The sequence below is a fragment of the Telopea speciosissima genome, chromosome 7 (assembly GCF_018873765.1).
Source record: "Telopea speciosissima isolate NSW1024214 ecotype Mountain lineage chromosome 7, Tspe_v1, whole genome shotgun sequence".
Classification (NCBI taxonomy): Eukaryota; Viridiplantae; Streptophyta; class Magnoliopsida; order Proteales; family Proteaceae; genus Telopea; species Telopea speciosissima.
In genome coordinates this window covers 66,857,430-66,869,738 of record NC_057922.1, presented here as the reverse complement: position 1 = coordinate 66,869,738, position 12,309 = coordinate 66,857,430, and the positions used below count along the sequence as shown (strand labels likewise).

Here is a 12,309-nt window from a genome sequence, read left to right as displayed (position 1 = left end):
ATGTGATGGGCTGGTTGAAACTGGTCAGAACTCAGTATTTTTTGGTCGAAACTACCAAAATATGCGAATGGTTGAAACCTGGTACGATCTCTGAAGGTGTCGAAACCGAGATTTAGTTCCATGGTTTCACCAAGATCTGTTGTGTTAATTCAGCCAGATACCAAGTTGCTGTTTAAGCACCAAAAAGTCATTTACTTGCTCTCATTTGGAACAATGAGTAGTAGTTTCTGGCCTTATAGCTTGCTGACCCATGGGATTTTCAAGATTCATTTAAATGTTAGACTAATGGTTATATATGCGGGCTTCCAATTAACCTCTATGTTGTTGAAAACTGTCAGGGCCTCAAACCACTTGAGCCCAACTGTCTAGTGTCCGACTGGTCCAACCATCATATCTAACAGCCCATCGGCAGCCTGCATTGTGATGCCAAATACATAGGAGTGTTGAGCCCCGGCAGTATATGGTTCCAACCATTGAACCACTGGACCTAGCAGTCCTTGAATATACACTGCATCCTTCCATGATGGTTTGAATGGGTAGTAGGAATAGCAATGGCACTTAGTCTTGTGATTCATGATCTAATGGTTAGTTTCTTTCCTATTATCCCTGATGCAGACTCTAGAAGATGCTTTCAACAGCTTAGAAGGTGTTACGTGCAACAAAACCGAGGGTGCAATGTATCTATTTCCCCGTCTGCATTTGCCTCGAAAAGCAATAGAAGCTGCTAAAGCAGCAAAAACAGCTCCCGATGCATTCTATGTTCGCCGTCTCCTTGATGCTACTGGAATTGTTCTTGTTCCTGGATCTGGCTTTGGGCAGGTGAACATGTTTGAATCTTGATCATTGTTTGTGGGTTGTCTCTCCACTCCCCCCCCCCCCCCCCCTTGAATCCCCAAATTATTTATCGTATTTTTTGACTTGCTTGCATTACCTGTAATAGTCCAACCTGAAACATATATCATTTGGTTAATAGGTGAAGACCTAACCTGTTGCTTAACTGGGTCCAGAAGCGACCGTCTGATTGTCCATGGTTTTCCGAAAGCCAGGACCAAAACTGACCAACTAATTGAATGGTGTCCAGCCTCAATAAATACCTGATCAACTAATTAAATGGTTAAGATTACTGTTAAAGGAAGGGAATTGGGTCCTCTTTGGAAACTTCAAAAGATAAGCCCCAATAGATGGCTGCATGAAGAGTATTGGTTCTTGCACAAAATTAGAAACTAGGGAAAGAAGTAGTAACTCACAGTCATAGGTTTACCCAGCCATTGGCTGGGTTTAGAATCAATGTTGAGTAGAGACTCTGTGAAGAACAAAGATGAAACAACACTACTAGTTGTCCTAGTATACTCCACGACTTGGAAACCTAGTCTCCTCACTGGTGGCTTCAAAAATTCCTTAGCCCGTAGATCCTCCTGAAAGCAATCTTGTATGTCATAGCCAAGCTCTCACTGAATCTCTTGATGTAACCTTAACCTGAATTGTGACAGAAGTTGTGTATCATTTTTCTAGATCTCCGTCCGCGAAGAGTCGAGTTGTTGGATGTACTCAGTGACAGAAAATGTGCCTTGCCTCAAGAAGTTTACAGATTATGCAGTCATGCTAATGTATTCCTAGATTGGTAGAAGATCAACTAGGAGCCAGTAAACCAGGATCTGTTATGAACAGGTGAATCGGCTAGGTCAAAATAGGTTTTTGGTTAAATTAGGGTTAGGGTTTGGTTAAATGTAGTCCTAGATTGGTAGAAGACCAACTAGGAGCCAATAAACCAGGATCTGTTATGAACAGGTGAATCGGCTAGGTCAAAAATAGATTTTTGGTGAAATTAGGGTTAGGGTTTGATGTATGGGTTATGTCAAGTTGAGGTAGGGGAGTCTATCAGTGAAGGTCGTGAAATGTTTTGATGGAGTTAGGTATGTAAACTTGAATGGGCAGCAAGGTTAGGGTTAGGGTTTCGGGCTTTTGAAAAGAGGAAAAGATGGATTTTTAGGGTTTATGATGGTTAGATGAGGGAGCAATGAGGGAGCAAATGAATTTTTCCTTATGGTGAGAGGAGTGTTTGATCCAAAAAAGGAGGGATTTTGCTGGCTGGTTTGGTCTTGGCAGAATTTAGTTATTGGGAAAAGTGAAAACAAAAAGGGGGAATGTTAGGGTTTGGTGGTTTAGAGGAGGAGATCTTCAAAGAACTTGAAGGAGAGCTTCAAAAGAACCACCCAGGCTTCACACCGCAAAGTGTCGATTGGATCAAATACCAATCCCACCAACAAACCATCCGGGCTTCCCACCGCAAGGTGTCAATCGGATCAAACACCAATCCCACTAGCCTTGATCAAACACAAGACAAAAATCTTCAATGGAGAAGAAGAGCAGCAAAAGCTTTTCATTAATATCAAAATTCATCTACAATACTTGACCCCCTTACAACTTCCTACACTAATAAGGAAAGGCTCAACCCAAGTGATCGCATGACCACAAGTAAATAAAACTAAGTAAGGAATCCCATATGCAACCTAATTACCCATATTTTAGGCCCATAAAAGTGGCCTATTACATAGAAAACCCATGGGATCAAAAGCCCAACATGTACAGAACCCAACCCTAGACTTATTCCTAATAAAACAAACCTATTTTGGTGATGAATCTGCATCACATGCTCGGAATTTTAGTCATACAATGATGAATACCGACATGGTGTGAATTGAGTAAATAGAGATACCGCAAAATGAAAATTTTAGACATTTGGGGTCAATCATAAATAAAGAAGGTGACATAGAGGATGATGCTTCACAAAAAATTAAAGTGGGATGGATGAAGTGAAGAGGTGTGTCCAGAGTGCTGTGTGACTGACGTATTCCTTTAAAGCTTAAAGTTAGGACTGTTGTATGGGGCAGAATGTTGAGCAGTTAAGAAGTGTCATATTGCGAAGCTATGTGTAGCAAAGATGAGCAGCGGAAAAACTAGGAAAGTTAAAGTAAAGAATGAACGTATTAGAGCTGACTTGGGAGTTGCCCCGATCAATGACAAGCTCCAAGAGAGTCATTTGAGGTGGTATGATCATGTTCAACGGAGGCTTAGGGATGCCCTAGTAAGGAGGAGTGATATGATCCCAAATCCTGATTGAAGGAGCTAAAAGAGCTAGGGCAGGCTTAAAATGACCATAGGAGAAGTTGTGAGGAAGGACATGCATAGTCTAGGTCCTGTTCCAAGTATGACCTTGGATAGAACCTATTGGAGGGCAGATCCATGTAGCAAACCCCATTTAGCTGAGATTCTGCTGACTTGCTGGGCTGTGCCTCTTTCGTCTTACTTTCATTTTTCATGCTTCATTTGTCTTTTTATTTTCCATCTTTTATTTCTCATTTTCCATTTTTCATTTTTCATTTGTCATTTCTCATTTCTCATTTCTCATTTCTCATCTCTCTTTTCCCATACCTGTTTTCCCATCTCTTCATTCCCCCGTTTTGTTTAGACCTCAGTTTTCCCTACCTTGTTTTGTTTGGATCCATGCCTTTCAATTCTTCTTTCATCTCTTCCCATGTAGTGGGTGCTGTACCTCGAATGTGTAGCCTTCTTTTTTTATTATTCCACCACTCCCTTGCTGGCTCGATAAGTTTTGCACGTGCTAACTTCATCTTCCTTGGTTCTGCTAGTTCATACCACTCATATTAGTCATGCAGAGCAGTCAACCAGTTAGAGAAAATTTGGGCCACTGTATTCTTTCAATTCCAGTCGAATTCCTTGTGGATCATCAAACTGTCTATGCTGTCCACCGTTGCTACCTGCGAAGAATGACCTCATATAATCCTCAATGGTAGGTTGAGGTGTGTGAACCCTTCATGGCCCTCTCTATCTGTAAACCTCTGAGTGTTGTTGGCTGTAGAATGAGTGGGCTGCCCCCTACTGCCCCTAGATTTTCAAAACTACCTTGTGTTAGGGATAGGGGCACTCATCTGTTGTTCCATGGCTGTCATCCTTTCAGAAAGTTGTTTCTGTTATGCCGACATCTGTTGCATCATCTCTAATATCTGATTTATGGGATCATGAGCTGAATTTGGGGTCCGGATATTGCCATCTGTCATAGCTCTGATACCAAGTTGATGTAATCAATCTAACATTAATATAGAAATCTTAATCCTAACAACAGGATCGGAGGGCTCACAAAACGAGCATCTTGAACACCAAAATTAAAACCATATGTAAGCCTGATCAGCTCCACATTAACTGCAGTAACCAATCTCCCTAGGGTCTTGAATATCCCCAAAAGTGGTCTCAATCCAACGGTAGGATATAGAGATATTGTATGAATGTCAAAATAGTAAGTGGATTCCATAATTAACTAACAACAGATCATCCACTCAACAGTTGAAGTAACACATATTAGATTCAAGATAATCCAGAAATGAAGTTGCAGCACAGTTCGCAAATTACTAACTAATGGTCTAGCAGTAGCAGCCGATTGGCTTCATGGATGGGGTTAAGATTACAGTTGAAGGAAGGTAATTGGGTCCTCTTGAAAACTTCAAAAGATTAGCCCCAATGGATGGCTGGATGAAGAGTATTGGTTATTGCACAGAATTATAAAATAGGGAAAGAATTAGTATCTTACAGTCACTGATTTACCCAGACATTGGATGGGCTTAAAACTGATGGCGAGTAAAGACTTGTAGAGAGAAAGGAAGAGAAGAAGATAGAAGGAAGGGGGGGGGGGGTGGGAATATGACCAAGGTCTCTCACCTATTCCCTTGGTCAGTCTCTCACCGTAGCTGAATCTCACAGCAAATCAAAGCAAAAACTTCTTTTTTGTATACTTCAAATCTGTCATTGTTACAAGGATAGAAGTAATCTAAAATAGAAAGTAGCATGTGGCTATAACGGCAACACTGTATGGTAGAAACAAATAATAAAAGATCAACTAGTAGCCTTCTACGCAAGACATAAGTAAAGGGCTTTAATTGGCCCAGACCTGGCCCATTAATTGTGCCTAGAACTTAAAACATAAGTGACTTAAGCTGCTGGGCTCGATGGGCTTCATGGCTGGCTGTTTGGGGGCCTAAAGACTATCTCATGGGGCATATAAGGGCTGGACCTTTTCTTCTCTTCAAGCTCCATTGGCTTGCACCACAGTCCCTGCCTGGTTAAACAGTTTCTATTTGGATGTGGAGGTCTCTCATAAAGGAAAATATTCCAGAACAATATCATGTTTCCACATCCCCCTCCCTCAAAAAAAGTATCGATTTCATAGCAGAAGATACTTGCACTTCAGATAGCAGTTGAAAAATGTACTGATTATTGGAAGTTTCTATTTGCTTTTTGTTTTTTTGGTGAAGGTTTCTATTTGCTTTTGATTGACATATTATATTACAACATTGGGAAAAAAAACTGTCTGGGAGTGTGGCCTACACCAGCACTCCCATGAGTCTATCTCTCTCCTCCCCAAATGAAAAGACACATCTGCCCCCTTGTTTTGAGGAGAGAGAAGGAACACCAGACTACTGCCTTTCGATATGAATAAAAGAACATCATGATGGATTGTAACTGTTTTCTGATGCCTTAGGGTTTCATTAGAAGAGGACGTTGCATTTGATTTTTTGACTGGTATGCATTTGTGTTGCTTTGTCAGGTTCCTGGTACATGGCACTTTAGGTGCACAGTTCTGCCACCGGAAGATAAGATTCCAGCAGTTGTTTCCCGTTTGACAGCCTTCCACCAAGGGTTCATGGCAGAGTTCCGTGACTGAGTTGACTCCTCTGTGCCTATTATCTAGTCTTCCGAATGAATTTTCGAATCCATATTCTTTTAGTTTGGATGAGGGTTTATAGAAACATGGAGGAATGTTCTCAGATTTTTATGACTTGCATTTCGTTCAGGTGCTGATTCTGTTGTTATTGTTGTTCCGATTACGAGGAGAGTTCCTCCTAATGTCATCTCTCCTTCATGAGAAACATCAAACGCATGCTCCGATAACGCATGCTTGTGTATCACATGGTTCTAATTATCGGATCATATCGACCCATATGTATCGTTATCAGTGGTATTAGATACTGATATGGATCAGAATTGTTGGCTAAAAAGTGACTCTTGAATTTACATCCAAGGGCTGATATGATTCGATCTGTATCGCATCGGTATTGGTATCGGTAGTGATCGATACAGCCAATGATACCTATAACCGGTAAATTTGGAGAGTAAGTGAAAGTGTCGGGGATTATTCACACGGAGAGAAAGTGTCAGAGATTGCTAGGGAGGGAGGACTGGAGGAGATAGGGCATGTAATACTGGTAAGTAAAGATAGGGCATGTAATACTGGTAAGTAAGTAAATTATTCTCTTTTTCAATTTGTGCTTTTAAGCATCCTTTGGATAAGTTCTTAGATCTACTAAGTTTCAAATTTGTTTTACATCCATTAATTTTCAGTTTGAAAAGATTTACTCAATCCTCAAAGTTGGTTAGTATTCATGCAACACAAGATTAAAATAAAAGTAAATTTTTAAAATTGCCCCAAAAATCTGTATTAAACCATGATGGGGAAAAGCATAGGGAAGGGGCACACAATTTTCTCTATCGACGGTGAATGGGACTGCAGGGCGGGAGAGGGCGGGAATAGGTATCGAGAGGGTATTTTTGGAACATACTAAAACCCCAGAGGGGTTTGTGAACCCTTTAACTTAGTTTTCATTTTTTTATTTTTTTGGGAGGGTTAATAGGAGTTTTGATTTCCACTCCTACAATTAAGGTGTATTTTCATCGGATTTCACGGTTTTTAAAACAGTTAAAGGAGGTTGGGGCAAGGTGCACTTTCATTGGATTTCACGGTTTTTAAAACAGTTAAAGAGGTTGGGGCAATTTTGGAAGTTTATTTTTATTTTATTCTCACGTTGCATGTGTACTAACCAACTTTGGGGTTTAAGTAAATCTTTTTAAAATAGAAAGTAGTGGATGTAAAACAAATTTAAAATCTACTTATCTTGCAATTTCCATTCTTATATAGTGGATTTAAGAAAATTTTCTCTTTTTTTTTGACCCCCTTTAGGACAAGATAGATAGTCGGACAAGCCCACAATTAAACCTAATTTTGTAGAAGAGAGTTTTCTCCATTGAAAGAGAGGAAAAGTGGAAAAACCATGATTGGTCATTATTATTTTCCATATAGGATAAATTTCTAAAATGACCGCCTTTGCCTTTTGATCCTCATCTCATATCCATCATGATCTACGATAAAGGAATACCTCTTTTGCCATGGGTGAAGGAAAATTGCCCCCAAATTTGTAGTCCAAAACTACTCAACAAATGATCGTTGTTTTAACAATAAGGTCCTGTTTGTTTGGCAGGCAAAAAAGGTGAGAAAAGAAAAATCGTGGGCCTCACATGGAATGGGGTAAAGGGGCAGCAAAGGCAAGAGAAGGACCATTTCACTCCCATGAAAGGTGGCAATGATAGTCCTATTGATGCCGTCACGCGCTCCCATTAGCCCCCACATGCACAGGGGCCACGCTCCCCCACAGAGAACTCTTACCCAATAATAATATAACCCATATCCCCACATTTCTCACAAAATCCTAGCGAATATTAAGACTTTGAAGAAGGATGGATGAAATAATTCATTTACCACAGAAGCAGACAAAACATTAAATGCATGTTGTCTGTTACTTTAGCATTCCATGCAAACAAAAAACTTTAGTTTTGGGATTTATGGAAACCTTCAAAGTATCCCACCCACTTTTTTTCCATTAAACAAATAGGACCTAAGTTAATGTGATAGGCAAGTTCCCACATTCATTCGAAAATGGCAATGGTTAAAGGTAGGGTGGCAAGATGGTTTGAATTTGTGCACAACCTTGAATCAAAATGAGCTGGGATGAGCTCATTTCTATTATGTATGAGTGATTCTAAGCTAGAAGCGATTTTTTTTTTGTGATTTCGTTCTAGAGGAGTGATTTTGGAGGAGAAAAAACATGTTTAGCAATAGGATGTAAAAAGTGATTTTAAGTCAGAAAAGAAACAAAATCGAGTTTGGAATACACTATCAGAAACACTTCCAACACTTCTATAATATCCTACTTTCAATATTATAGGGCATATTGTGCAATGCATTATAAAAGTATCGTTACAACAACATTGGCCACATATCAATTTTAATATATCTAAACTATTATTAAACAATATCAAACAGGGATTAGGTAAAAATTGAAGTGTTGACGACGTGATCTCTGTCATGTCTAATATCCCTCCGGTGACCCAGCCCGCTGGTTCCTCGTTCTCCCTTCCTCCTTCCCCTCCAAACCTCTCCTTCAACTTCTTTGCAGACCTCCCTACCACTGGCGTTAAGACATGGAACTCTCTCTTTAGGTCTACCCTCTCCTCGGCTAGGGAAGGATACTCTCTTCACTTTGTTCCTCCTTCCCTTGTTGGTGACCAATTTGTCGGCCTCTGTCCTTCAAGGCTTCTTGACCCTGAAATCTCCAAATGGTCGAACTACTTGGTAGGTCATTTCCTTGAGAGCACACCTCCCTTCAACATTGTCAAGTCATCTCTTTCTAAGCAATGGTTATCCCTTGGGACCATGGATACCTTCCTTCTTGACAATGGTGTTTTTATTTTTAATTTTTCTGAAGAAGTTGATAAACTAAAGCCCTTGAGGGCGGCCCTTGGCATGAGGGAAAAAATCCCATCTTCCTTCGTCAGTGGGATCATCATCTACAACTAAACAAGGTTGATTTCCACTACATCCCTCTTTGGATCACGCTGCCTGGTTTTCCTCTCAACTTTTGGTACGAAAAGGGTCTTAGCATCATCAGATCCGTCGTTAGCAAACCCTTTTACCCCGATAAAAGAACAAAAAAAAAAGGTTGTCGTTCGCTCGGATCTGTGTGCTTGTCTTTGCTGATTCTTTCCCTCCATCTTCAGTCACCACCTTAGATGATGAAGACTTCTCTTTTCAACAGAAGATTCTCTTCGAAAGACTCCCACCCTAGTGTGTTGTTTGCAAGGCTTTTGGTCACCCCACCCAAGCTTGCAATCTCAAGGCCCCAGCTACCGCTGAGTGTGAGATAGACTCTTCTTGCAAGTACCCTGATGCTCCTGTGTGTGAAGTCAACCAAAGAAGTTCTCTTGCTGTGGTCGGAGAAGAAGTTCTCACTAATTCCCTTGCTGCGGTGAATGACTCCTCTATCCACTATCCACTTCCTCCTTTTCTGGTAGCTGCAGCTCATCGTGTCCCTAGCGGAGGTTGGAGAAGTTGCTGCCATCGAAGATCTCGCCGCAAGGAGCTCCTGACATTAGGCTCTCCGCGTCGCCATCCTCTCTCTGGTCTGTTGGTCCCCCTTCTAGCTACCGCTGGTCCAAACTGATTCGAAATCCTCCAGATGCCGACTTCTATGACGATGAAACTTTGCCTTCCCCCTAGGAACTGACCTCTAACCCTACTCATGTCACCATCCTCCCCCAAACTCCTCTGATCTTTTGCCTGTCGTTTTGTCCCCCTCTCCCCCTATGCCGTCCTCTCTAAGGTCTCTCCCCTCGAACTTGGGTATTACCTCTTTTCTCAAAAGGCAGACTAAGTCATTTTTGTCCCCTTGTCCCTCTCCCACTGCGATTTTACCTACCCCTATGGGCTCCTCTATAGCCCATTCTCTTTTGTCCATTCCCTCTCTAATCCGACCCTCCACCCTTCCCTCTTTGACTGACCCAACTGAGTCTAATGGACCAGTTCACTCTTGCCTCTCAGCCCATTTGGGTCTTATCTCCAACTTTGGGTTGAACCCCCATGCAAATCAGCATACTACCCCCCGTCTCTTCTTGTTTATCGATGTTGTAATCCCAATTCCCTCCTTTCCCTAAGAAATGTCCCTACATTACCTACTCCATGCCCGACCCAAAGAAGAATTCGCCTCTCAAGTTGGATATCAAAGATCTTGCTCCCTGTAGCGAGGCTAGAGATCCGGGATAGAGAGCCTTCGTTGAGTTTGGCTTGGTTGTCTTTGGATAGCCATGTTTTTTTCCCTTTTAGTGAGCGGGTTTTGTTTGGGCTCTTGCCCATTTGTCTTACTCTTGCCTTTTGGTATATATATATCAAACAGGGCTCTAGTGCCTAAAGATCAACAAGGAATGCATTCCAAGAATGCATGCCAAATACTGCCTAAATAGATAGAATCAATCAAAGCTACCTAAAATAAGAGTTTTTCTGACCTTACAAAATGTAATCGATATCGGTCACAATTTCAATATAAACGTAGGATACGAGATCTTCAAACCATCCCACTTTGCAAGTTTAAGGTTCCTTCTAGGTGACACTATGCCTTGTGAAGTATAACGTTTCACTTGGTAGTACATGAAACAATCCATGTGATAGAGGACATCACATACGTTTCAATGGTCAAATTTAAATCTAAAATAATTAAGGAAATAGTTCAAATATTTACTCAAAGTTTTAGTAAAATTATTAAAATGTCATATGATGAAAATGAAATTAAAATACACATGAGCATTTGTTGTAATTTTAGTCACTTCCTTTACTCATTTTAAGTAGATTCTAGTCTAGTCCTTAGTCATAAGTATATACCTACGTATTACCATGTGGCAGTTCTGAAATGTTATACTTTAATAGGCATTGTGACATCTTGATAGATAGACACATGGAGGCGTTTGTGTATGCTACGCAGCCTGACAACGTTTTTTCACCTATTAATGTATTTGGGGTTAGTAATAATACTTGGTAATCAAAAATATTGGCAGCACAATTTCACCATTACATGATCTGTTTCCTCGATTGCATTTTGTGTACAATGAGAAGTTGTGACCTTCTTTTGATTGTCCCTTGCCTTTAGGGTAATAAAGGATTTTTAAAATAATTTGAAGGAGAAAGTTTTCCTCCACCTATAGAGGACAGCTCAACCACCATCTTAGGGTTTTCAAAATATCCTCCCATTGCCCTTTTCCGCCCCTCCCATCCATCGGTGAATGAAATCCCCTAAGGCAAAAAATTAAGGCTACAATTTGTTTTTCATGCCAAGATTTCTTTCTAGTAAATATGCTCTTTACAATTTATAATACCTCTTCCTTAAAAAAAGTAAATTGAGCTATCAGGGTTAAGAGAGGAACAAAAGCACTCTCCCTCTACCTCTCTCTTCCTGACATGAATGACCTTGTTGCCCTCTTATATAAGATCCATTCCATCAACATTTCATTGGTGTCTCTTGCTCACATAGAAAAGAAAAGGTCCATTGTTTTACGAAATTCCCAATTCGGCACCTCTCATTATGCGTGGGAAGGAATCCAACCACTTTACTTTTTTTTTTTTAAACTTTTGCTTAACGGTTTAACCATCGCAGAAAGAACACAAATTTATAAAGCAAGAAGAGGGGAGGGAGGAGGTTTCTGACTTTACAACGAAGATGCTACAAGGCCAAGGGTAAGCAGTTTATAGCCCACGCTTCACCCTCACGAGTTGGGAATTCTTTCTTTCTTTTTTTTTCACATAGGCGCACGCACACTCAAGAAAGCATTCGTCTAGTTTTTAATTTTAACTATTTTTTTGATTCCTTTAGCAAATGGCTTTTCCCATTTTATGCAACAAAATAAGATTAAAAAAAAGAAAAGAAAAAAGAAATAAACAGTAAAAAACACTTGACTAGTTGACTTTTATTTCTTTGTTTCTTTTTCTTTTAATATTTACAAATGAAGGGTCCCCCCTTATGCAAATTTGTTAAAGCTCCGACATTTAAGCACGGGCACCTCTTTCTTTTTGAATCCTAGGTGAAACCCCACCCTCCTTCCCCCCACCCTACTCTGTTTCGGGCAGTGAGTGAAGATGAGTATTAAAAAAGTCCACGGCACCATAAAAAACAAAAAAAATAAGTAAGATGGAGGATGAGGAGGAAGGAGAAAGAGGACAGGGCGATAAGGACTAAAAAAAGTATCACTCTTATGTCCTATCATTGTAGAATGGAAAGAAAAAATAGATAATATTGATGGATATTGATGTGTTTGGTATGTATTTTAGGTTAATTTTTTATTATTGAAAGATAAAAACAATTATTTTTATCATCTGAGAATTTAAAATCGACTTAGAATGCATTTCAATAATGTATGTACTAATTCACTCATTTCATTCCATCTCATCTCATTTTGCTTCTTAATTTACCTTGTTTGAAGCCATAAGTTTTTGTTTTTTATTTTACCAAAAAAAAGAAGAGAAAATACCTTGCATATATATTTGTTTGTATGTATGAACGCATCATCTGATCATCCTTAGGTTATTTTCATTTCATTTATCATCTACATTGTTCATATACAATATGTAAGTAATGGAAG

General features: G+C 40.0%; 1 protein-coding gene across 2 annotated transcripts in view; it reads left to right on the top strand.

Annotated features, from left to right (window-relative positions):
• Positions 1 to 5,773, top strand: part of LOC122669085 (alanine aminotransferase 2-like) — a 30,415-nt gene extending 24,642 nt beyond the window's left edge. For both annotated transcript variants that reach the window (XM_043865737.1, XM_043865736.1), the window contains 2 exons: positions 616 to 819; positions 5,621 to 5,773. In XM_043865737.1, the coding sequence (XP_043721672.1) occupies positions 616 to 819; positions 5,621 to 5,737 (321 nt within the window). In that variant the 3' untranslated portion in view covers positions 5,738 to 5,773. The remainder of the gene's footprint in view (positions 1 to 615; positions 820 to 5,620) is intronic.
• Positions 5,774 to 12,309: the final 6,536 nt, after the last annotated feature.